Genomic DNA, 26,955 nt, shown 5'->3' on the forward strand with positions numbered 1-26,955 from the left:
AAATTAAATATTGTGTTTCTCAGTTTCTGGTAGTACGCTTGTCTTCGACTTAGTTCTGTTTATTTATTAGCAATAAATTACAATAATTTCTATTTTATTCTTTGCTTAATAAATAGGCAATCAATGCTAAGATACGTTATGAATAAAGATCTACTAGAGTAAGGGCTCACAAGTCATTAAAATCGAATTATTTATTCTTTAAAAATCTTTTCTTATTCAATATCTATATTAGATATAAAAAGGTGTCAACTTTACATGATGCAACAATAGTTATAATACTCTTTAATATAGTTTACTTATCTAGATAAGAAGTATGAGAGAATATGATATATGACCCTTCAATAGTCAAGAGGCAATCATATAAGGGCCCTCCAACTTAGATAGTATACTTATCCAAAACTACTCTACAACCAAATTATATTCATATCAAACATTACAGTGATGATTGACGAGAATGAATGTTCCAATATGCATTTTTCAAATGAGTCAATTTCTCATCAATCATATCAATAACTTGAGAGAGAACACCAAAGTAATTAGATATCTTGTGAGTCTCTGAGTCTCTGACCCTCTTTTCCCACATAATCAAATCATTACATGGTCTTTCTTCTCGAGTCACACTTGGAAAAACCAAAACCATGTTGTTGAGTTTTTCTTATAGTTGAGGCTTTGCCTGGAAAAAATGAGAGGATCTCAATAGTGAAGAGTGATATCCCAATTACTGATTGTGCTTGGAATTGTTACTGTGAAAAGATTGTCTTCACTTCTGTACTTAATTTCCTCAGAACTTTTAGAGTTTACTGAGCAAGACTTGGGTTTTGTACTGGAGTATGCTCCAAACCTGCCAGGTCCTCTTCCCTTAATTCTTATTCCACAGTTAGAGGAATCACTTAATAATAAATCAACTTTCTCAACAGCTCCACCAGAGTTGTACATGTTTAGTAATCCAATAGCTGCAAATTCAATGTTCTTGTTGTAAACCTGCAAAAAAGGTAGTCACATTATGCGAACATATTCAAATTTATACGTGTTAGTGTTGGTTTTACAGTTTAGAGTTGTAACATAAACCAACCTTAATAGGAGATACGGTAAGAACTTCACATTTTAGAACTTTCAAGGTGATGCTTAGAGATTCATCTTTTGGTACACGAGATAGAGAACCTGAAGATTCAATCAATTAGCCTTTTCTTTCTTCTTTTTGGCTAAAAGGGTGTGAATTCTTATATTCTCTTTTCATATATATGAGACCTTGGAATGGAGAGTAAAACACTTACCTGAGTTGAAGGAAAAGACTGCACAATCTCCAGTCCACTGTGTACCAGAAACTTCATCAAAATACTCTATATCAGCAGGTGAGACTAGCCCTGAGAGCTCATCACTAACATTTTTCTGAATAGGATTGCTCATACAAGGCCAGCTTCCTGCTCCTTGACAATTGAAGATGCCTATAACTCCAGTGCATTTGTTCAAGTTCCATATCTTGAGAAGACTATACCAAAATCATGAGAAAGTAATCAGAAGAGTTATGTTTTTGTAAATTGTATGTAATGAAAAGACTCAAAGAATCATATATACCTTTCTCCATCCATAACTGGGTCATTGAATAAACAATCACGTGAAGGCCTCCCTGGATATCTTGCTCTGAGGACTGATCCATCAGGAAGTACAAGCCTCTTCAGTACCTCGAAATCATGATGACCCGGTTTATCACTGTTACCAACAAAGTAATAATGAGAAGCCAAAATATTTTTTGAGGAATTGCAAAGGGAAATATATGCATTGTAATGTTAAGCTACCTAACATAGACTCCACAACCTCCCACAGCTCTAGCAGCAGCATGAAACTCAGCTGCTTCATGGAGACTCTGAAAGTTTTAATGTAAATTAGTTCCTTCCGCATTTGGAAAAAACAGAAAAATCATAACAGTACAGCTCAACGGTAGGAAAGTAAGTTCATACATAGAACATATCCCAATCTGGTACAACAACTTCACCAAGAAATATGCTATTGTATGATACAGCAGCTATGTGTAATGTCTGTGTGGAAGGATTTTTCGGGTAGTAATCGTCTGATGCTCTCGTTATGGCACTTACTTTTGAGCTGCAACCGAAGAATAGTAGAAAAAGTCACCACACAGTTGGGAGAAGATTAATGTATTATAACATGCTCATATATTTTGGTTCAAACAAGCACAAGGAATATATACTGGTAAATGGAGTCAGTGCTTAGACCCATGCAGCAGATTATGCTGTTGTCTTGAAAATTGCTTGATATGGACTTCTCAAGTGCCTGTTGGAACTGCTTAGTAAGAGAGACTCGGCCACCAGAGCCAGTTGAAATGGTTTCCAATATGTTCTGAACATCAACCTTTACTCCATCCACACCTTGTGAAACAAGATATTTGTGTAGATCATCAAGAAACTGGTGTGCTTTATCAGCATCAATTGCACCAACTCCATATTTCTCCATGCAATCCATTGCTAAATCCCTCATGTTTGCTAAATTCCCAGGTGACTGCACTGGGTATCTTAGCTCTGGGTTATACTTTTTAGTTCCAGGAACATCTGGAACAAGTCCTCCCCAGTACCCCATTAAAGCATGCCACACAAAAACATACCTAAGAATTTTGAAAAGCTAAGATGAATTATTCTGAAGAAGAATATATTTTTATGTTCTTTCAATACAAACTTATGGAAACCTTACTTAAGTCCATAAGTATTCTTAATTTCTGAAACAAAACTCTTGAGATCACTTGGTGCATCACTTTGAGCATCATTGCTTGCTCTTCTAAACTTATTGTTTTCGTTGATGCTGAGCAATCTCCCACCAAATCTGCAGTTTTGAGAAAATTAGAAGGCTTTATCTCCATGTGCTTCTAAATATGACAATGAAACAAATGTAAAGAACTTACTGTGACCCTTCAACAAATGGTTCTCCTTCTTTTTGGAACTCATTTGATACATCTTGCCACCCATCGTCGATTATGATAAACTTTGCTGGAGTGCCTCCCTCAGACAAACTGTGTTTGTATGACTTGCAGGTGAGATAGCTCTCATTGAAAATAATTTCTAAAAGAAGTGTGGATATATGAATGAAATCAAATGAAACTTCATTTACCTTTTAAGTCCCTCTCTAATTCCTTGAGGATTAACATCTTGGTAGAAGGCATCCCATGTACACCAACCAAAACAATCTAACATTCCAGGCATCTATGCATAATTAACAAATAAAAACATTATGAACACAAATGTTGATGACCAAAATAATGAGGCCTCTAGATGTAATCAGATTTGCTTAGTTATTACCTGTTTGGATTCTCTGTGTGTAAAGGTCCCTTTATACTTCTCCAAAATCCTACATATTTCAAAGCACGCATAAGCATCAATGAATTAGTGAACTAGCTAACCAGATATTCATTACATTCAATTCCAGAGAAGCAACAGTTTTGGGCTGCTTGAACCTTTCTACTATAAACTTCAAAACTGGAAATTTGCTCAGAGAATTCTACCTACTTCATAGATTCTTTTATTAAATCAAATGGGTGGTTTCCAGAATTCACAAAAACTGCTCTTAGAGATTGTGATGTAACTATGGATGGATCACCTATCAAAACACACACAAAGAAGCTATGTTATTATATTGTAGAAATGAGATAAGTGCCTTAAGAGTAGTGGTAAGTATTGGTAACAGAAATAGAAGAAAGAATATAGTGGAAAAGAATATCATTACCACTTTCAACACAAAACTCAAGCTCATTTGATGAATTTCCCTGTAAGCTGCTCCTGAATTCACCATCTATTATTGGCAAGAATACAACATAAGAAGTCTCATCTGAATCTTGTCCTTTACCAACTTCCAGCAGCAACATCTGAGTTTCAACAGGAATATCCCTTCCTGAATTACCAACTCGCGGTATCATCCACCATAGCTTAAACCGAAAAAGAGATAGAAACCTGACATCCCTGCATGATGAAGAATGTATACTATATGTTGAAATTTCTGTAAAATCATAACTCATTATAAACCCCAGGGCAACTTACCTAACAATTAAAACACATATTGTTCATGAAAAAATTGGATGATACCAAGAGAACAAAGCTGTATGACTTTACAGAAGTGAGCCAAAGTATTAGACTTCGGTAATACCATCTTTATTAGAAATTAAGGAAAAAAGAAAACAAACAATAGTTAAATCAAGTGCTGGTAAACTTACCTGAGTAGTACTTATTCATGGAAGGTCTAATTGCACAAATTGCATATGCTGGCACTACCATCTACCATAGCCAATTATGAAGCAGATTTCTTTTGTTTTCTTTTACAATCTTAGACCAACTTATAGCAAGAAGAAGATATCAAAAGCAACACAATTACACTAATAAAGAGATGCTGGTCTACGACGACATGGGAGAGGAAGGGGGGTCTCTGTCGCTTTGATGGGAGTGAACATGGCTATTTTGATTCCCCAAGTCCTAATACGATAGCCAAGAAACAGGGCATTTGATTGATTTTCACTTAGCCAAGATAAGATTAAAAATAACCAACTTTATTTGTACGTAGTCAGAGAGTTCAATCAACATAGTGAATCAACTACATTAGCATTATACTCAGTTAACCACAAAACTACACCACATACCGAATGACTCCAAGCTTGAAAACATGCCGGGCACTTTCATCCGCCGAGGTAGCCCCAACAAATGCAGATGAATTAGTGAAAGGGGTCACAACTACGTTATCAGGGACGTTGGTTAACGCACCCTTGCCACCAATACTAAGAGCTCCATCTTTAAGTACAGGTTTAGCGTTAACAAACATGGAATGTCTCCATGACTTGGAGTTAAACTGCACGAACCCACGTGAGAAAAGCTTCTGGTTAGAGGCTAGAAAGGGAGAGCAATGAAAATTGAGTTGCAGAGTTTTTGGAGATGAAGAGAACATGGTGGTGGACTGAATCATGGCAGCCATAATGGCATTAGCCAATTGGTTTTTTCTTTCTTTCTTATGTTTTGTAAGTTTTTGACCGTTGAGAATACTTAAGCAGTGTATGGCGGGAGAGAGTGGGTAAGGATGTGTGATTTAAGTTGATCCAATATGATAGGACTTGGAAGATTGGAGATAGTGAAAGAGATATTACATGGTAAGATAACTCAATGTTCTTGGCTTTGTTTATTGGCCAATGATGGCCACAATGGAAGGTTCTTTCTTTCTTTCCATATTTATACTGTAATTCAATCTTTATTGGGTACTGAGCGTCCTCTCATTTTTTGCTAGACTTATTTGCCCCCACCAATAATGATGTTGATTATTCACTAAAACCAATGTTTGGATATTCACACTGTAGCCTGTGGAAAAATTGGTGGGTTTATTTTAGTTATAGAAAAAGTTATCAAAACGACCAAAGCCTCCATTACAAAAATTCCCTCTGTGAAGCGGACACTTGAAGAATAGGTGTAGGGCTGAGTCAAGGCGGGTTCTAGAAAGTCTATTGGCAATGGGGATAATGTAAGTATTTTGTTGGATCCATGGCTTCCCGACCCTTCTAATCCTTTTGTTCAATCTGATCATCCGGGTTTAGTGAATCAAAATGTTTCTAGCTTATTTTCGGTGCATTCTAAGAGCTGGGACTATGAGGTTATCAATGATCTCTTTGATGAAAGGGATAAGAATCTTGTGTTGTCTATTCAATTGAGTGGCTCTGCTACAGCTGATAAGTGGTGTTGGAATGATGAACCCAATGGCTTATACACGGTCAAAAGTGCATACCGAAGGCTACAGCAAGTTTCTGGTGTGCATGTTGCTGATCAAGACCAAAAAATGTTCAAGGCTATACGGAAGTTGGAAGTTCCTCCGAAAGTGCAGCACTTCTTGTGGCGTGTATTAGTCGGTTGCCTTCCTACAAAGGTTCAGCTCAGTACAAAAAAGGTTAATGTCGATTTGTATTGCCCTTTTTGTAATCTGGCCGTGGAAACTATCAGCCACATCTTGCTGGAATGCCGATTTGCACGGAGCTGCTGGTGTGTTTCCAATGCTCCAACTGGTGCGAATAATGGAGACTTCAACAGATGGTTCAATGCTCTTATTGAGCATCACTCGGCTGCCGTGGTTCAGGAAGCAGCATGTATTAGTTGGAAGATTTGGTCTGTTCGTAATGAGCTTCTATGGAATAAAAAAACTTGCTCTGCTATGGATGTGGTCCGTTCAGCTAGGACTGTGCTTAACCAATATTGTTCTGCTCAAACTCAAAAGACGGGGGCGTTATTGTTTGATGATATCAATAATGTAGATGAGCGGTGGAAGAAACCAAATTCTCATATGGTTAAGATTAATGTTGACGGGGCTATTTTTTCAGGAACAAAACAAGTTTGGCTTTGGGTGCGTCGCCCGTGATACGAATGGAATGCTTCTTGAAGCCATTTCTGCTTCTCGGTTTGGAGTGGTTAAACCAGAAATTGCCGAGACAATTGGCATTAAGGAGACCTTGAGTTGGATAGAAAGAAAGCAGTGGTCCAATGTCGTAATTGAAACTGATGCTCTGGTGGTGGTACAAGCTATTAATAGCTCAATTTTAATGCCTTCTCAGTTTGGATTACTTGTTGGGGATTGTCGGGCTTTAATTTCGTCTTTGAATAATGTTTCGTTAAAATTTGTTAAACGATCTGCAAATAGGGCTGCTCATTGTCTTGCTAGAGAGTCTTGTTTTTCGTGAGATTGTGTTTTTAATCAGCATAATGTCTCTGCTGGTTTCAAGTCTATTGTAATGGCTGAAAGTGTTTAAATAAAATTTTCACTTTGACTCAAAAAAATAAAATAATATTATTATGTAATTCTGATAAAAGAATTATATCGTGGGCCAAAAATAAAAATAACTACTATTCACAATATCGTGGGTCTATTTTCTTCTGTATTTATTACACGCGTGATTAATTAACCAATAATTAATCAGCATATTCTTAATGATAACTTTTATCTGAAAATATCATCATATATTATTATAAATAATAATAAAACTAATTTACCAATCTTATTGACTTATTATACTTGTAATTTTGTAAGAGAAAACATGAATTTGTTTTTTAACTATATATCTTTTTATTTCTTTGAACATTTTTTAGTATCTTTTTCATTTTCAATATGCATGTAATTATTTTAAATTTTATCATCCAAATATATACTACCTAGTTCAAAAAAAGTTCTAAGTAGTAGTCTATAACTAAAGGTATATACTTCTTACAAAAATAAAATAAAATAAGCTCAACGTACATCATTAATAATTTAGTACGATATTTTTTAGCTCAATATATATCAAACAAAATATGTTGTACGTATATAATTAAATATAATTTTTGTCACACTGCTAAAATTCTTACTTTTTTTGTCACAATTAAATTAGTGATTAAAAATAAAAAAATTGTGACTAATTATAAATCATTATTCTTATATTGTGACGTTATAAGATCCGTAATTAAAGGCATTAGTCACAAAAATTATAATTTATCGTGACTAAATGTTTTAGTCACAATATTTGAACTAAAACTAAATTATGACAATGTATATCTAAATACTATGTTTTAGTCACAAATGTAAGTTTTTGCTGTGACTAAAAGTCACATTTAATTACCAAAAAAACTATTATGACTAAAATGTTATCACTAAAAATAACAGTCTTTTAGAGTGTCACAATATAATACGATAAATTTAGCAAAAAAAAAAAGAGGTTTAATTTCATATATTAATTGTATGATATAATTTTTTTTAAAAAGAAAAAAAGTATTACTATGAGACACTTATGATGCCTAGTACCACGATAAAGTATCGTCTTATAATTAGATAATAATTTTTTATAATACTTATAGGGCCGACCCTAGGACATAAATAAAAAAAAATACCTTTCAAAAAATATACATAATTTTTTAAATAATCTTTAAAAATATTATTTATCATAATAAATGCCTAATTTTTTTTTTCCTATGAACTATTTCAACTTAGAGTCGGCGGCCCTGAATACTTATTAAAGTAAAATAAGTAAGGCTTAATATTAAATTATACTAATAATAATAATAATAGTACCATACTTCAGAAAAATACTATGCACCATGATTTGTCCTTTACTCCTTTAGCATTTCTAAAAAGAAAATTGTATGATATAATTTATATTGATTGGTGGAGACAAGCTGGCGCAGTCGGTCATGGGAACTGTATAATAAGAGTTAAAAACACTAAACGCCAATGTGATGCATTTCAACAAAAGAAAAATCATTTAAAAAAATAAAATAAAATGATGGTGATGTATTCGAATTAAGAAGGCACATTTTTTTTTTTTTATGGAAATGAGTCTATGGAGACTTGCTCCTAATAAGTGTAGGGATTCTCTGTCTAAATAGAGAACGTGACGGAAACAGGTGATTACTCTTCTTGCTTTGATAAAAATTCGTGTAATATATTAGTTATATTTTTTATTAATATTTTATATTTTGTAATACATATATTTTTTTTTTTAGTATATTAGTATTATTTTTATAATTTTTAAGTATAATAATTATTATATTGAATAATAAATGGTGTGTAATATTTTAGTTTACTATTTTTTATACATTTAAAATTTTAAAATAAATTTTGTTTTTATATTAGGAAATTCACAGATCTTTAACGAGAACAAAGACAAGAAAGCACTCCTCGCGTAATTCTCCACCCGTGTACATCCCTAATTCCAATTAATATTTTGAACTAAATAATTAAAATATGTTCCCATGAACTAATTAATACCTTTGTAAAAGTTTTGTACTTTATTATTACAAAAATGTCTCTAAATTATAAAAAATTTTATAAATATTTTTCTTATATTTTGATTACATTTATATTTTATATTACTAGATTAATATTCTATATTTATATATCAATCACAAGAAAAATAGGGGTATGGGTTTTAGTAGTTTAGGAACTTTAATCTTGGATAAACAAGGTTGGCAATTGGTGGTTCATACTAATTCTCTTGTTAGTCAAATTTTCAAAGAATGTTAACGTGTGTAGTGTTTTGTTTCATTTGGATTAGAACCTTAATTAATAATAATATTTATCATCGTAACTAAGTGCATGTTATGGATTAATCCATATATAGGACACTAACAAAATGTTGGGAAAGGACCTAGGGTTTTGGAGCCAATATATGGAACCAAACATAAGAAGACATAAGCTAGTCAAATTGTTACAAATCGTTATATATATAAAAATTTAAGTAAATTATAATTTCTCAAAATATTTAAATTATAAGTACTAATATTGACAAAAGTTATATATATTATACATAATTATTCTTTAATAAAATTATTAAAATAAATAAGATTTTTTTTTTCATTCGAACTATATACTATGACTTTCATAAAGTTGTTTGTATTTGTTAATTTTATTGAAGAATTATCACATATAGTATTTTTTTTTTTTTTTAATTTTACATGGTTTGGATTGCTTCGGTAGTTGTTATGTAGATTTGAGATTATGATTTAGATTACTTTGTGGATTTCTATGTTAACTTATTTCGTAAAAATGTAAAAAAAAATTGTTCTAGCTAAAATATAAAAATAAAAAATTCTTATTTTTTTTTTAAAAAGTTCTCCATGAATTATAAAATGGTTGCAAAATATTAATTTGTTTATTAACATTAATTAGCATGCAAATATTAACTCTAAACTATGAGCAATTTAAAATAGGACTCTTTTTATTAATATACTATAAAATGTAAATAATACAATAATAATAATACTACAAATTTATATTACAAAACCATACTTTATTTTGAAAATAATTGATAATTGAGACAAATTAAATATTATTTATTATTTTTACGCTAATACATATACATAATAAAACTTTTTATTTTATTTTATAATAATTCATTTTTTTTTTGTAATTTTCTAATTAATAATGTAGAAAGATGAAAGATATTTTTATATCTAAATATTAATTATTTATAATACTTTTTAAAAATAATTTTTATAATAATATAATTTTTTCATGACATTTTATCCAATTTTATTGTAAAATGAGTAAAGTACTACTAGTAATTGATAATTGAGACAAATTAAATATTATTCACTATTTTTATGCTAATACATATATAATAAAAGACTTTTTATTTTATATTATATAATAATTCATTTTTTTTTGGTAATTTTCTAATTAATAATGTAAGAAGATGAAAGATATTTAATTTATATCTAAATATCAACTATTATCAACTAGAGCTATCATACTATTTTTTTTTTATGAAATTAAATAAAATATAATAGAAGAATTAATAATAGTGTAAAATATTTAGAGTAAAAAAAAATACTAATTATTAAAAATGAAAGAAAATTTTATAAAAAAATTGTATTTTCATCAAATATTTATAATTAAAATATCGTAAAATAATCGTGAAAACTTAATACAGTGCATTATAATTTTTTTTAAAAAAAATTCGGCCCTATAATAAAAAAATAAAAAATTTTAAAATTTTAAAATGTGGTGTAAAATCCCTAAAGAATAAAACTATTGAAGTAAGAATAACACCAAAATCAGAAGTTTCCTAATACTTTATTAATAAAAAAAAATAAAACATGAAACTCAGAAGAAGAAAAAAGAAAAGGCAATGGAGCCCATTCTATGAAAAAGGAAAGGTGGACCCACACTCTATAATCTCTATCTATGGACGATACCTATCTAATCTATCTCTATTTATTCAACACAAATAAATAATAAACAACTCACATCATTCATCATTATTTATTTATATTTATTTCAAAAATATGAAAGATAATAACCCTATTAATCGTCTCACGATATTTTGAAAGATGAGGGAGAGAGACGATATTATAAATTTATAATTGAAAATGAGGATATATCGTCGAGAAACGAATTCTCTTTAGAAAGAAAGGGTCCCACCTAAGCAAGTAAGCGCGTCACTGATGCGACCTTGATGTCGACTAATATTTTACTTTATCTTTTTTATTTATTTATTTATTTTTGTTTTAGGGGATGATGTGGACTAATATTCACTAACCAAACCCTAAATTTAGAACTTTCAAAACAAAACCATTTTTGTTATTTCTTAACAACACACTCATTTAAAATAAATTAAGTGAAATTATTCATTTAAATTAGTTCGTTATTCATTTTGAGTGCTAACTAATAAAAATATCTAAAAAAAAATCCAAAGAACAAAAAATAATCTCTTAAAAAATATAATATTACAATTACAGTGTAATAAAATATTTTAAAAAATAATATTAATACGTGCTAAAATAAATAACTAATCTACCAAAACACTTCTTAATTACATGTGTATTACAGACTTACACATAAATGTAAATTTATAACATTTTCTTAGAAAAAATTATAAATCTATATAATTTGTTGACTCATATTTTAATCATTTTTTTGGTTTAATTCTTTTTTCCGGTCCTACTATTAATTATTCGAAATTAAAAAAATATATAAAAAGGTACATTAGATTTTAGTCAATGTCAAATTATTATTTAGTATATAATTAATTATTATGTTTTATATATTTTAATTTAATAAAATCATGAAATACTGCTAATTTTTTCATAAAACACCTCGTAATAGTATAGTATCACCTTCTACTGATGTGGAACTTTCTTAAACTTGTATAAAATTATAAAAAAAAAATCACAAATTTTATTAATTTATATTTGAACACTAAAATTATAATTCTACATATAAGCAAAATTATATTATTTGATGTCAAATTAGATATATAATGATAATGTATTAGATTGGAATACTCAAAATTATAAATGAAATTAGTCACTTTCAAAACTAAATCCAAAAAATGTATATTTTTTTAAATGAAAACATTGTGACTCGTGGGCAGATTTCAAATGTGCCAAACTAGTTAGCCATCACTAAGAGGGGACCATATAATTTTATTTATTTTTTTGAAAACATTTAGGTAATTAATTAGTTATTATTTTTATGACAAAAAATATTATTTAAAAATTAGGTCTATTTATATTCTTTCTCTGGTAGTTGGAACTGAAACATAGAATGTAGCACAATGTCGTCTTCTTCTTTTTTCTTTTTCCTATAAAAAATAAATAAATAAATGGGGAGCTTATATATATTGGTATATTACTCAAATTAACTAAATGATATATATTTTTTCTTAATAAAAAATTATTTAATGGTAATTTGTCATGTAGTGTACGTACATTTGATTAGTGTAAATAGTTATTTGTATTAGTTGGTAAACTATGTTTTCTTTTGATAAGGATAATGTTTTCTTTGAATAATCTCACCCCACTTAAAATAATAAAGTATTATTTGACATAATTTCAGTAAACACGTCAAAATCAATTAATTAAATTTCATATAAATTTTGTACAAAATTAAGATAATTAGGTGGATGCCTCTTCAAGTAAGACCTAAAATATTTATATGGAAAATGATTGAGACAAAACTTTATACACACAATGATCTATATAAGTGTGTGCAATTTAAATATATATCTAATATATATCTAATATTTTTTTTTAAAAAAATATATATTTAATATTATTCTATTTAAATTATATATAGTACTAGTGGCAAACCCAAGGTTTTCTTTATGGGAGGTTAAAATTAATTTAAAGAACAAATTTTATTTTGTTCTATAACTGTTAGTGATCAAATATTATAAAATAAAATAAAATGATAGATATAATGTTGCCTCAATAATAATTTTAACTTTGTATTTAAAATATATAGTTTTAAACCGATTTTATTAATTTCAAGTGGGGTGATTGTCTCACTTAGGTTCTTGTTGGTTGAGTTTTTAAAAATTATTTTTAAACTTTTCAAGTTCTAAAAATATTTTTCTTATTAATTGTGTAATTAGTAAGTTTTAATTTTTAACTCTAAAATTTTATTTTTATAAGTTCAACCAAACAACCTTTTAGTTTATATATAGCTTCGATTTTCGCGAAAACTATTATATTTTAGAAAAATTCTACAATACACCTCCTTAAAATGGATATATTGATGCACTCCTATCTATTTTAGCATTCGAAATAATTTTTTAGTTAATTTTTTTCTCAAGGTCATGTACGTTATAGTTATTTAAGAAATCCTGCAAAATTTTAAAAAATTTGGAAAAGTTTAACACGCCGAAAACTATGTTCAAATAGTGTGTTGCACGAGTGACTATTTTATTTTATACGCATGTAAAATAGACTGTTTGAACATTGTTTTTCATATTGTAAATTATTCCGAATTTCTCAAAATTTTGTTGGATATCTTAAATAGTTATAACGTACATGAATATGAAAAAAAATTAGATTAAATTTTTTTTCTAAATGCCGAAATACTTTTAAAGAGTGCATTGTAAAATCACCCATTACTAAACGACTTAAATAAACGACTTAAAACAAATATATTTTACCTTTATGAAAAAGAACAAAAATATCTATAGCAGACTACTAACTACTAAGGTAGAAAACATAATATAACGCACAAGAACCTTCCACGTGGCAGATAATGCTCCAATAAAACTGTTTTTTCAGACTTTTATTTGAGAAAAGAAAGACAAACTTATTTGACTTTTTTTTTTTCTTTTTAAAAAAATAAATTAAATTAATTTTTGAAAATGATTCTTATATAATGTTCTGGCTGTAGTTCGGTCATATCCGTGCTGCCATAAATTGTTTTGGGACACAAAATTATTTTTCAATTTAATTAAAAAAAAGCTTAATTGCCTGTTTTATATTTATTTTAATGATAATAATAAATAAAAATTCCATGCTTATATTAATGAAAACAACATACACTTACTTTATTTGAACATTTGGATCTTTATTTCAAACCAATACTTTTTTAGACTTATCTCCTCCAAAAAAAAGTCACATCCTTTATAAAAAAGATAAAAATAAATAAAAAATAAATTAAGGCCATGTTACGATTATGATGGGTGCGCCACTATATATGGAAAAAAAATTAAAGAATTTTTTTTCATGTCTACCTTGTTTGTGACAATTGTGCTAACATATAATTTATTTTATTAATCTTATTATTAATATTACAATTATTATTATTTTCCTTTCTTTTCTTTTTCGTTTAACTAATAATGTATTAGAATAAAAATTGTTAATGAGTGGTATAAAAAAGATTCATCCCAAACTTGACATAACAAAAGCTAACGAAAGGGACACTTTTCAGTAAGTGATGAAGGTGTTGTTTCGGGTTTCATTTTTTTGGCCCAAATGGGACTTTTAATGGACTGAATGAAAAGCCCATTTAAGAGTTTAATGGGCTTAGGAAGTTTGGTAAATCAGTTGGAATTGGAAAGAAGAAAAAAGAAAACTTTCTTCATTTTTATTTATTTCCTCAAATTGTTCACTTTTGAATACCGTTGTTGATATGGCTCTAGTGAAATATTGAAATCTAATGTATAAACACAAATTATTTTATTTTAAGTTTTTTTTTGGTAAATTTTGCATTAATGTGAATGTGGTTGTTTTTTTTAACATGTTTTTATGATTAGAAGTACTGAATCTAAAAAGGTAGAAAATTCAAAAAAAAAATAAAAAGCTATGAGTCTTGTCTTTTGTTGTTTGTTTTGTCATGCTTTGCTTTTCTGCATTTGGATCATGGCAGGCTCTAATATGGATGTTCAATATGCTAAAATCATGCATAGAATTAATCATACCAAAACATAAAGATTCATAGCCACTCAAGCCATAATAAATTCAACTCATAATTTAGTCACCATAATCCAAAAAAGAGTATATAAATCCATGGGTACAAATCAATTTTTACAAAATTTAGAGGAATAAAAAGAGTAGAAAAAAACAAATCCTATAAATGAGAGTAATTGGGCTCTTTTTGTAATTCTCCTTCTTAACTTCGAATTTTCCTCTTTTTTTTGTTCTCCTTCTCTTTTTGTACTTTCTTTTTTATAAATTTTTCTTTAAAAATAGCAGCAATGAGGTATGTTCATTGATGATGGTGGTTGTACTCAGTACTTCTCTTGTTGTTGGGTCATTAGGGTACCATTCTTACCCTTAAAGCAAAAAGCCCATCTCCTTCCTTTTGGCCCACTAGGAACGGTCTCATAAACAGTCAGCTGGTCTCATCATTGATCAGTTTAATTAAATAAGGGCTATTTTCAAAAATATGGGAAAAATTATTAAGGTTATGATAAATATGGTATAAAAAGTAAATGCTACTAAATATGGCATTATCTAACCAATCAAACTAAAAATATGGGTTTTTTTCTAAAAAAAACCATATAAGACATTAAAAAGAAATCTGAATTTAAAATTCATAAAAAATAAAAACTTAATTAAATTACCATAAAAAATATTAAAATTCTCTTCATATTTATTTTGTTAAAAAAATAAAACAAATAATACTATAGTGATTGCCGAAGTTGTCACTTGTGCTGGAAAAGTCATCGGAGTTTACTGCCGACACCGGAAAGTCGCCGGAGTAGCCGTCGGTGCCGGAAAAGTCGCCGGAGTTGCTGCCGGCGCCGAAAAAGTCATCAGAATTAGCATTGTCGCTGGAAAAATCACCAAGAAACCGGTTTCTAACATCAAGAAACTAGTTTCTTGGTGATTTTTCCGGTAATTTTACTGGTGACAATGCCAAGTCCGACGACTATTCTGGAGTTTGATGTCGGTGCCGAAAAAGTTGCCGGAGTAGTTCCTGGTGTTGGAAAAATTGCCAGAGTTATTGCCGGCGTAAAAAAAGTCGTCAGAATTGGCATTGTCGCCAGCAAACTCATTAGAAAAATCACCAAGAAAGTGGTTTTTTCATCAAGAAACTGGTTTCTTCACCAAGAAAGTGGTTTCTTCATCAAGGAACTAATTTTGTTACACAACAATAATAAAGATTATGAAAACAAAACAAAAATGATATACACTGAAAATAATTGAAACCAGTTTCATCAATCAACCAAATAGAGAAAAAAAAATACAAAAAAAATTACCAAGAAACTGGTTTCTTCATCAAGAAACCGAAAAAAAACCAGTTTCTTGGTGATTAGTCCGATAATTTTTCCGGTGACAATGCCAATTTTGACGAATTTCTCAGAGTTTACTGTCGGTACTGAAAAAGTCACCGGAGTAGATGTCGGTGTATTAGTCGTCAGAGTTGCTACCAATGCTAGAAAATTCGTCATAATTGCCATTGTCGTCAGAAAAATTACCGGAAAAATTACCAAAAAACTGGTTTCTTCATCAAGAAACCAGAAACCAGTTTCTTGGTAATTTTTCCGGCGACTATGCCAATTCTGATGACTTTTCTGAAGTTTACTGTCGCTGCCGGAAAAGTCGCCGGAGTAGCTGCTAGCGTCAGAAAAGTCGTCAGAATTGGCATTGTCAACAGAAAAATCACCAAGAAACCGGTTTCTTAGACTTCAAGAAACCGGTTTCTTGGTGATTTTTCAGTGATTTTTCCGGCAAAAATGCCAACTCCGACGAATTTTCTGGCGCCGGCAGCAACTCCGACGAATTTTCCGGCACCGACCGCTACTCCGGTGACTTTTCCGGCACCGGCAGCAAACTCCGGTGACTTTTCCGGCATCAATGACAAATAAAAATTCCTAAACAAATAAAAACATTAAATATGGGATTTAGAAACCTAATTACATATATATGGCATATCAAATACCATAAAAAAACCTAAAAATAAAGAAATACCATATAAATTGGCCAAACTTAAATGTGCCATATTTATCATAAGAACTTTTAAAATCCCATACTAAGTGTAATTTCCTCATTAAATAACTACAATGGAAACTAACAACTTGAAAGACTCCCAAAATTAACTCACTAAATATTAAAGAAAGAAAACTAATAAAATTGCCAAACAACATCACAAGCATTACTCTTTTTACAAAAAAATAAGTTTAAAGATCACAAAAATAACTCTATACTATAGAGTTATCACTGTTATTTGTGATTTTTAAGTTTTGTAATCAATTTTTACATATTTAATGTTTAGTCGAGTGTGATTTGTTTTTTTGTTGATATTTTTTAAAATTTTTTTAGGTTTAGTATATTTTTCATTATATGTTTTCGGTGTACACTCTTGATGATATTTATTGTTGGTTGCAATATAGTGTATCTACTTATTTTTTTTATATGGTTTAGTTGTATTGTGTGAATGATTTTTTTATATTAGTTTAATTATAATTTCAATGTAGTTTTAACACCATTTCTATTATAATATTCATGTTTCTTTTGTTCTGTTGTTATATATCAATGCAGGAATAGGAATACAAGTTTAAAATTTCTGATTATTACAAGTCCAAGTGTGTTTTTACTTGCACCTACAGTGTTATACCAACATTAAAAAAATAATTTTGTGGATGTTCCTGAGTACAATTTTTATCTCCAAGTTGTTTACAACCTTTGATTACGGGTTTGGATTGTATGGTATTATATTTTATTTTTATACTTATGTTTTTGTACATGTTTCTGAATTATGTTGATATATATAATGTATGATTCAACAATGAAACAATTTTTATGCAACCTGTCTAATTAGTAATAAAACTAGGAATATAGTTGAAGAAATTATTTGAATCTTTGAATTATAGTGTTATGTATAACACATTTTTTACAACTATCAATCAACGGTTGGGCAACTTTTGAAGATTCAACAAAATTGTCAATGTAATTAGAATAGTTTTGGAACTCCAAATTAATGTGTCAAATATGATGTTGATAATACTTTATATTTCTATTAATATTTTAGATATAACATACAATCTTAAAACAACTGCTACTCATTGCAAAGAAGGAGATGTTGTTGGTTACCCACAATGGATACCTTGTGAAGTTAAGTTCTTTTAATTTTAGTTGTATGTAGAAGAATAGACTTGGATCGTCATTTATCCTCAACGGTTAATATTCTCGTTTCACTTGGTATTTCAGTTGCAGTTAAGTGTTTTCTTAGTTGCGTTTCAGCACTTGCGTCAACTTGTGCACAAGTTCTTTATATTTGTATTACCTTGAGATGAATTCGCCACTAGCTTCATAATTAATATAATTCATTCGTTAATCAAACTGCCGATTGAACTGTATGAGAAATGGAATTGATTCCGTTTCTTGAAATTTTGAAAAATTCAAATATAGTCAGCCAATTATAACAAAACTATAAAGAAACTGAAGGCGTAATGCAACCACATAAAAACAAAAGATACAAATTAAATAATATTGTCAAGTCTACTGCGTGTGAGATGAATGCGAATTTAAATAATTTGTTGCTATCATAATTGAATAAATTCATTATTGAAATTTTGGAAAACAACATTTTCAACAAGTATAATATTAGCTACTAATATTATTTTGTCGATTATACATAATTTGGGTTGATCGGGATCTCAAGATCAATTTTTTACAAATCTATTTGTATATTAAATTTAAGAAATATTAGTTTATGCAATTTGAATTATTTTACAGAATTTAGTTTATATGTTTCAAACTATTTTTTTTTTTCTTTTATAGAGAGCTTTTGTTTTGGTTGGCTTTTTTTTTGTTTATGTCATGCACAGTATTTATGTAATATTGTCGATTTTTTTTTCTATAAATATAGTCAAATTAATTAGTAACATATGTTTATGATATTACGGAGGTGTTCAAAAATATCTATAGCTTGAATTTTGCGATATTTACGTGATATATTATTATTTTTGTAGAGAAAGGTGCATGGTAATTTGAAATTTTGTTATTGTTTATGTTTGATGATGATTATTAAAAAGAGATATGAATAACAGAATATTTGAAATTTTAAAGTTTAAATAATAATAATAATAATAATACAGTTATAGGCCTATAAATAAAAGGTAGGTAGCTATATAAATTCCATTTACACCATCACTTCTTCTCGTTCTTTTATAAAAAAATGACGGATTTTAGTAAGCTTAAGATGACTGGAAATAAGATGTGTATGTGGTTATGGAGAGGAGATATGATTGCTAGTGCTAATAATATTAATATTAATAGCAGGGGTAGTGGTGATGTAGTGGTGACGAAGAAGAATATGATGGATAATTACAGCAAGCGCAGCAGTAATAATAGCAGAACATTTTTTATTGGTGTCATATTTTGGTTTATATCTTTTGTCACTGGAACTGGTTTTGTAAAGATTTGTATTACAATACAACATGAATTACCAATATTCATGGGGATGATTCTACCCTTGGGTTTCAGCAGTGTTTTACTACTCATAAGAATTGTAGAGATTAAAAGGATCGTCAACTATTATAATTCGACACACAATAATATTAATAGAATGGGTGGCATTGCCCATGCAGAGCTGGTTTTTAAAAATACATATGCTCTTCTATTGGTTTGTAGTGTTTGGATTGCTGTTGAATTCACCACCAACATGTTTTTGAATGATCCACTATTTTCAACACAAATCTCTCCCTCTGCTCCAGTACATTTTTCCTTTGCTATTATTTATATTTATTTGACTTTTGTTTTCTTTTATGGAGGTTTGACGGCTTTGGAGCTTAGTTATTATTCTGTTACAGATGATGATGATGCCGCTATTGGAGAAACCCTAGTTTGATCATTAATTACCTCTACCGACTTAATTTCTTTATTTTTCTAATATTTAGTTTTTTTTTTTTGAGGGATAATATTTAGTTACCTATTTTACTTTATTAATTAATAGTGTTGCATGCACTTAATTATTTTTCTAGTCCTTATTTAATAATATCAACCAAGTTTTAATATTTGTTGATTGCTCGATCAACAACTCTCTTACTTTATTTTTTCAGTCTGTTTTTTTTTTCTTTTCTAAATATTCTTTTTTTCTTTTCTTTTCTAAATGGTTGTTGGAGATTTTTTTTTTTAAAAAAAGGAATCAAAAAATTTATTAAAAATATAATAGTGTTATAAATACTATATTATACAAAGAACCAATAAAAAAAAAAAATTATAGTAACAATATCAGCATTCATTGTAATACAAAGAGATAACATGAATCATTCCAAAAAAATCATTCCCGAGAAAAAATCATTCCTAAACTAATACTTGTACATTAAAGAAAACAAAACAAAAGAATGTACTTCGTAACTAATCCGAATGATGGTCATCATTATTACCCATACACGAGAACTTCAGAAATAGGAGGCCGAGATGAGTAGCTGACACGGAATTAAGTCGAGCAATGTCGTGTATTGGCTTTAGAAAACCTTCACATCCTAGATAGTAGACACAGAAGGTCACCCTGAAATGGTACCACGCCAGAAGTGACAATATTGAATCTAAGATTATCTCGCATATTTTGCTGCAGCAGATGTTGTCTTCACCGTCTTGGTTAGTACAAGCAATCTTGTAAAAAAGATAACCTACATGAATCAACGCACTAAAAAATGAAAAAAAGAGTAGGCCGAACCCTAGCTTTTCAGTCAGTTTACTTTTCTTAGTGTGATCGATATCTTCCAGTGCTAAAGTGAGAAGGAAGACCACAGAGCAGATGATAGTGAAAGTCTTCTCCAGATTATTCATCACGAACTTCACCAAAGCCCAACATTTGAATGTCGCTTCGCAGAGCCACGGTGACAGAGTTATCATCTTCTTGGGTTTCTGGGGTTTGGGGTTTCTTGGGTTTCTGGGGTTTTTGGGTTTCTGGGGTTTCTTGGGTTTCTGGGATTGGTTCGAAGAATTGATAGAGAGAGACAGAGACAGAGAGAGGCAAATATATATATACGCTATCCCATTTTTACTGTCGCACTAATAGAAGTGGACATGTGTCCTTTCCTTTTAATCTCTCCACATACGATTTTCTAGAGAGAGAAAGCAGAGAGAAAAGATTTTTGTTAGTTTTGTCTTTATTGCTTTCTCGTGTCAGAAATTTTACAATAGGAATAAAAATATTAGCAATTGACACATCATTTAATTTCAAAAAAGATAACGTTTTTCACTCTGAACCTCTTTCCTTCTTTCTTACATTGTTTTTCTTTTTCTTATTTTCTTAAAAGAAAAACTCTTGGTCTGACAAGATATATTGCAAATGAAAGTGTTTTTTTTTTTTTTTTTTTATATTTTATTTATTTATAAAATTATAAAAATTTTCCATTTATAAAAATAAACTATAAAGATTAGTTTAACAATAAAAAAAAAGAGAGAATTACTCTACATATTATTATTATTTTTTTTTTAAATTTACAGTTTTAGAGTAATTTAACATATTGTAAATTATTTCAAATTTTTCAAAATTATATAAAATATTTTAAATAACTATAACGTAGAAATATATATAAAAAAATAGACTAAAAAATTCATCTAAATGCTCAAATAGGTACATTCCTTCAAGAAGGTGCATTATAAAAGTACCCAAAAATACTATAGGAAAATTTTACAAAAAAAAAAAATTATAAACCGACCAATGGTTTGGACGGGTTAACCTGCCCAAACCGGCTAAACTTTTGTTTTTTTTTTGTTTCAAAGTCAATAAAAATTAAAAAGATAAAATTCCACCAAAGCACAACACAATATATATGACTTTGAAACTAACAATTATATAATTTTATATTATTATATATTTAATCATTTATGTTATATATAATAAAAACTAAAAAGTTAAAAAAAAAAAAAATAATTAAAAACTAAAGTCGGGTTGGTCGGGTTATTCAGTTTAATTAGGTAGCACTACAAAAAACATGACTTTTAGTCACAACGAAAATTGTGGCTAAAAGTGAAAAACGCCGTGACTAAAAATTTTAGTCACAATTTTTTTTTGTGACAGCGTTGTGGTTAAAAAGTCCGTGGCTAAAAGTTTTAGTCACAATAAAAATAATATTGTCACTAAATGTCACTTTTAGTCACAACCAATCTCTGTGACTAATAGTTGTTAAAATGTAAAACAATTAGTCACAACTATCTTTTAGCCACAACTTATTTATCTTTAGTCACAACAAAAAGTTGTTACTAATACCTTTTTAGCCACAACAAAACAATGTCACTAATATATTTTTAGTCACAACAAAATATTATCACTAGTATTTTTTTTAGTATAATAAAAAAAAACATATAATATCTACCACAAATTATAATTAATCAACATACAACATTAACATAATATATCCATATACAAATCATATCATACACATAAAATTCATTTACATACATCATCATTTTGTATTCTTACATGACTGGATGTAAAAAAAACAACTCTATTTATCTTTTTACATACACATTGAAGAAACAACACTAGCAAAACTCATCTAATCTCTTTACATACACATTAAAATGTACTAAGAAAATATCCAAAAATTAGAACACTAAGTAAAAATAACAACTCAGAGAGTTCTTTGTTTGGTAAGTCTTTTAGTATATTAGCTTTCTACAAACATCTTGAATCTTCCTGCAAATAAAGAATCAAACCCAAACTATCAGCAACAAAAACTAGTAAACATACATTTATATGAAATAATATGCACATAAAGTCCAATTCATATATTCAGAGTTCAATAAAAATATGTATATGAATGCGAAAACAGTAACTAAGTGGCACTTGTGCCACTTCAAGTAAGTTAAAAAAGACTAATACCATGTTGATGCTTCTTCAAGAACATGCTAGAGACAATTAATTACCATGTATCCTGGAACAGGAGGAGAGCATACTGCTGGTAGAAAACCTTGATGGAGGTGCCTTGACATGTTGGAACTTCGTGAGCTTCAAACATAGAGAAGAAATGACCAATAAAGTTTAGAGCTTCATGGTAAGCCCAAGACTTAAAAAATATAGAAAAATTAAATGAAATACTTAGGTCTTTATGTGCATAGGCTAAGTGGTCTTAATTAGTGTCTTAATCCTAAGGTGGCTTAAGTATATTTTAAGACCAATGCTTATAAATAGAGAGAAGGCAACCAATAAAGTTTAGAGCTTTAAGTGTGGAAGACAGAGGTTTTAGTGAGTGAGAGATATCTTACCACACCATAAGAGGACTTTGTTTGGAAGTTTCTTCATTTCTTCAAGAGAAGGACAAGCCTTTGATTCAACTACAAAAAAGTTTCCCACAGAGACACCATATGCCTGAAATGCATGAAAAGATTTTAAGCGTGTTTCCATATTTTATTGCTGAATTACAAGTTCTTCTTTGAAAATATTTATATATATGCTTACAATATCACCAACTTTGACAGGTTTGTATGATGTGAACATTACTGATAACCAGGTAATAAAACTATGTCATACTGCATTTAATTAATCCAATTAATTGTTATTTCTCAAACCTTGAGGCTATAAATTACCCTTTGATGGCTCTGTTGCATGTTCACGATTCTTTTTCAATGTGCCAAATAAATCTCTTCCATCTTCATCATCATGTGATAAAAAAGATTCCTCATTGTCTTGTAACGAGCCAACATCACCAAATCTTTTGCAAATAGTTTCCTTTATTAAATATCAAATGTCTACCAAGTGTGACAAAACACAAAAGTAAGGTCTAGCAGGCTATGGAAGTGGTTTTGAAGTTTTATCACATTAAAAGAGAATACAATTGACAATCACTTCAAACTACTGACAATAATGAGCACTGTGGAGAGTAACACATCCACTCAACAATTCAATTAATATAAATCTTTAACCTTTTTATGGGAAACGCATAATAACAAAACTACTTACAATAATAAACTTAAATAATTAATTTTGCAAATATTAGAGTGATATACCCTGTCTAAAAAAAGGTTCCTCTTATCATTACTCTAGAAAAGTAAGACATATTCAAGTCATTACTCTGAAACTTGAATCTGTATGAAATTTTGAAAATGAAGTGCTAGTATATTTACTAAGAAAAAGAACAATATAAGAGGGCACCAAAATCAGGGAAAGATTTTCCCACTCTGAACTTCTCAAGTGTGCATGCTATATATATATATAAATATATATATCTATACACTACCTTCTTGCTCCTCTCAGTATCCACCATAAATATAAACTGGTGACTCTTAAGTCTTGTCCACTAAATTTCAAAGGTATAGTAGAATAAAAGCAGAAAAATCATTAGCATGCCAAGCTGTAGAACATAAGAAAAAAATGACATTCAAGTATATGATCAATTTTATATAAATATATCCCAAAAGGTTTAGAGAATCAGCTCAACTTTCAATCTTCATACCATGTTAAAACATGCTCATATAGTCAAATACACATATAATAATCCATAGCTCATAAGTATGCTCTTAAAATCAAGAACAAAAGCTTTGATAAGCAGAATTGTAATGTACAAAATTTAGAAAACAGGGGAAAGATTGAGTTTACCTACAACTACTCATTGACTTGGTCGTGTAAAGAAAAATTTCAGTATACTGATAAGAAAGTCGTGATTAGAATCTGCAATCGAGTTTACAACTTTGAGTTTTAGGATTGTGACAATATCTATATATGTATATATATAGAAATAGAGAGAGAGAGAGAGAGAGAGAGAGAGAGAGAATACCGCTACGTTGATAGCCATTTTCCTGCGAATTCGAAGCCGAGAACCGTTAACCTTGATCTTCGAACCAGAAACTTTGTCACCAACATCGGAGGGCGCAGTCTCCGCCTTTCGGGTTGACACAGAGTCTGCAGAATCCGATGTCGAATGAAGATCGGTCCAACGAGTGAAGCCAGATCTCCAACAAAAACGTGCATTGTGGAATGTTGGTGGAGAAAAAGCAACATCGATGGTGGAATCGGAGAACGACGGAGAGAAAGATGAGACTGACTGAGATGAGAAATAGGGGCTAGGGATTATAAATTTTACTTTTAAAACATTTAGTCATAAAGTAACATAACAGTTGTGACTAAAAAATATAGCAAAAAAATTAGTAGTTGTGACTAAAAGATGGTTATTAGTGACAACACATTAATTTAGTAACTAAATGACAATTGTTCACAGATTTTAGTCATAAAAATTAATAAATTAATTGTTGTAACTAAATGTATTTTTAGTCCCAACATTAAATTGTAATTTTTATAAATTATAAAATTTTAAAATTGTCACAAATAATTAGTTGTGACTGAAATATTATTTGTCATAAGTTGTGACTAAAAGATAGATTTAGTCACAAATTATTTTTGTTGTGACTAAAAATCATATTTTTTGTAGTGCGGGTTGGACTTATTTTTAAGTCGCCAAATTAACAGATTAAGCGGGTTGTAATTTTTTCGAGTTATTTCAGTTTGTAATTTTTATCGATTTTTTCAGTTCAGTTTGGGCGGATTATTCGATTTAGAAGGTTTACATTTTTTTTTGTAAAGCCCTACAACATAGTACTAAAAACAATAGCATTAAAAATAAATTTTTCAATCACCTAAATATGCGATGCCACTTGTATAAATGAATAAACTTTTTTTTTTTTTAAATTTGAAGGGGTGTGAATTTTCCATTTTATCTAATATTTGTTTCAGCTCGATCACGATGTTTGAATGGAAGTATCATCCTAACTTCAAAAAAAAAAAAATGAAAATTCCGGCCATCCTGAACTATAATGTGGTTTTTTTTCATTTAATAAATTATGGTTTCCTTTAAAAAAAAAAAGAAAAATAGAATTTCCTTCAATAAAATAAATTAAACAAAAATTATAATATAATATTTTAAATCTGGGAAGGATGATACCACTTTTTTTATGCAAAATAGAAATTATTTTTTTATTAAAAAATAAAAATAGAAAAGATACGAAAAGACAAATAATGATATTAATAGAAAATTTTAGAGTGTATTCACTCAAACTTTCGTTAACTAATGTGTCAAAATTAAATGACATGTCAATGTTTTATTGGTTGAGACAGGATTAGCACATATAAAATGGGACAGCAGATTTTTGTTCTAGGATTGAACTTTTCTGTCCCAATTGCATGTCCCAACAATCAAAAATTGACACTTGTCTTCTTAGTTAATTTTCAACTAAGACTTGTTTGGTATAATCAAAGAATTTGTATTTTATAGGGTAGAAAGTGTATTCATGTTTTTAGTTGGTTTTTAAAGGAAACTTTGACCATTGCTATTTTTCTTATTAAATTCGATTGTATTGTATCTTGATACAATCAGATTATACACACTGTTTATGGCATGTATCAAGACCCAATACAAGACCGGACTCGTTTATGGCAAGTTTCCTTTCCAGGTCTGATTTGCTGCGTCAGAATTTGTTTCTGATGCTGCAAATTAAGTTTGTCTTAGCAAAGTTTTGTACAGCTGTAGATTCGACCTTGTGGCTGTCTCTAGGGTTTCTATGTTCTATAAATAGAACCTAGAGAGCAACCATTCGGATCAACTATTCTAGTATTCATTTTTTGCATTTTTCTTATTTGTGAGAAGAGAGTTTTTTTGTGAGAACCTAATTGTTCATATAGGTTCTAGTGTTTTTCACATCTGTTCTTACTTTGTCTTAAGAGTTTGTTAGAACGACTTGACTGAACAAGAGAGTGGTCTTTGCGAGAAGACTTGTTCAAGCCTTACTTCGGGAGAAAGTAAGCACGCACACTTCAAAGACGAAAGGAGTTCGCTGTTTGGAGGTGTTTCAGAAGTTAGATTCATAAAGTCCATTACAAAGGATTGCGACAATAATTTAGAGGGAGTCTAAACTTGTATAAGTCAATTGTCTTTGTAATTGTTGATACTTTATTAATTGATTTCATTCTCTGGGCGTGGTCCCGTAAACTAGGAGTGTTTGAAAGAACACTGATACCACGTACAAATCTCTTGTGTCAAGTGATTTAATTTTTTGTAATTATTTTTATATTCTGTCTGTTCTCTTTTGTCGCTGCAAAACTGATTTCTGCAGTAACAAAATTACATTCTGCTTCTGCAGACGTATACCGTTTTATATTTTTGTATTTATTATTGACATTTGTAAAAACTCAGTTTTTCAATATATATATGTCGAATTTAGTTAACGTGGCATGTAACATCCCATACCAGGTCACCCATCCTGAAATTACCCCAAGTCACGCTTAATCGTGGAGTTCTTTCGTGATGGG

At 29.5% G+C, this 26,955-nt stretch overlaps 3 protein-coding genes across 9 annotated transcripts; 1 reads left to right on the plus strand and 2 right to left on the minus strand.

The window, feature by feature from the left end:
* Positions 1–256: 256 nt before the first annotated feature.
* LOC133033566 (probable galactinol--sucrose galactosyltransferase 2) lies at positions 257–5,192 on the minus strand. Of its 2 annotated transcripts, XM_061108420.1 has the most exons (15): positions 4,634–4,774; positions 4,214–4,469; positions 3,730–3,962; positions 3,513–3,603; positions 3,306–3,354; positions 3,118–3,209; positions 2,912–3,019; positions 2,704–2,832; positions 2,207–2,617; positions 1,959–2,100; positions 1,797–1,864; positions 1,576–1,710; positions 1,275–1,489; positions 1,073–1,161; positions 257–981 (listed from the first exon to the last, which is right to left on the minus strand). In XM_061108420.1, exons 3-15 carry the CDS (start codon positions 3,917–3,919, stop codon positions 694–696), a joined length of 2,007 nt encoding a protein of 668 aa, XP_060964403.1. In that variant the 5' UTR covers positions 3,920–3,962; positions 4,214–4,469; positions 4,634–4,774; the 3' UTR covers positions 257–693. The 2 variants fall into 2 exon arrangements, with proteins under 2 accessions (XP_060964403.1, XP_060964402.1); XM_061108419.1 differs by lacking the exon at positions 4,214–4,469 and having other exon boundaries at positions 4,634–5,192.
* A 296-nt stretch (positions 5,193–5,488) lies between these two features.
* Positions 5,489–6,703, plus strand: LOC133034831 (uncharacterized). Its single transcript, XM_061110259.1, has 3 exons — positions 5,489–5,499; positions 5,592–6,276; positions 6,347–6,703. The coding sequence occupies exons 1-3, from the start codon at positions 5,489–5,491 to the stop codon at positions 6,701–6,703; spliced, it is 1,053 nt and encodes a 350-aa protein (XP_060966242.1).
* A 15,343-nt stretch (positions 6,704–22,046) lies between these two features.
* On the minus strand, positions 22,047–24,773 carry LOC133033567 (protein ADP-ribosyltransferase PARP3-like). Of its 6 annotated transcripts, none has more exons than XM_061108422.1 (6): positions 24,431–24,772; positions 24,253–24,324; positions 23,226–23,953; positions 22,923–23,025; positions 22,584–22,665; positions 22,047–22,353 (listed from the first exon to the last, which is right to left on the minus strand). In XM_061108422.1, exons 3-6 carry the CDS (start codon positions 23,262–23,264, stop codon positions 22,317–22,319), a joined length of 261 nt encoding a protein of 86 aa, XP_060964405.1. In that variant the 5' UTR covers positions 23,265–23,953; positions 24,253–24,324; positions 24,431–24,772; the 3' UTR covers positions 22,047–22,316. The 6 variants fall into 6 exon arrangements, 3 of the variants coding, with proteins under 3 accessions (XP_060964405.1, XP_060964404.1, XP_060964406.1); XM_061108421.1 differs by having other exon boundaries at positions 23,226–23,405; positions 24,431–24,766; XR_009685697.1 differs by having other exon boundaries at positions 22,540–23,025; positions 23,244–23,405; positions 24,431–24,766.
* Positions 24,774–26,955: the final 2,182 nt, after the last annotated feature.

Source organism: Cannabis sativa, chromosome 1 (genome assembly GCF_029168945.1).
Source record: "Cannabis sativa cultivar Pink pepper isolate KNU-18-1 chromosome 1, ASM2916894v1, whole genome shotgun sequence".
In the NCBI taxonomy this organism is placed as follows: Eukaryota; Viridiplantae; Streptophyta; class Magnoliopsida; order Rosales; family Cannabaceae; genus Cannabis; species Cannabis sativa.

What these genes read in the sequence shown, in the direction of transcription:
- LOC133033566 (XM_061108419.1), bottom strand. Translation starts at nt 4,962, where the DNA reads ATGGCTGCCATGATTCAGTCCACCACCATGTTCTCTTCATCTCCAAAA. An exon ending in CCATTTGTTGAAGGGTCACA is followed by an intron (nt 2,833 to 2,911) that starts GTAAGTTCTTTA and finishes TCAAAACTGCAG; the next exon opens with ATTTGGTGGGAGATTGCTCA. An exon ending in AGTCTTTTCCTTCAACTCAG is followed by an intron (nt 1,162 to 1,274) that starts GTAAGTGTTTTA and finishes TTGAATCTTCAG; the next exon opens with GTTCTCTATCTCGTGTACCA.
- LOC133033567 (XM_061108422.1), bottom strand. Translation starts at nt 23,264, where the DNA reads ATGCAACAGAGCCATCAAAGGGTAATTTATAGCCTCAAG. An exon ending in CAAAGTCCTCTTATGGTGTG is followed by an intron (nt 22,666 to 22,922) that starts GTAAGATATCTC and finishes CTATGTTTGAAG; the next exon opens with CTCACGAAGTTCCAACATGT. An exon ending in CTCCTGTTCCAGGATACATG is followed by an intron (nt 22,354 to 22,583) that starts GTAATTAATTGT and finishes CTTTATTTGCAG; the next exon opens with GAAGATTCAAGATGTTTGTA.
- LOC133034831 (XM_061110259.1), top strand. An exon ending in TGTTTGATGATATCAATAAT is followed by an intron (nt 6,277 to 6,346) that starts GTAGATGAGCGG and finishes CTATTTTTTCAG; the next exon opens with GAACAAAACAAGTTTGGCTT.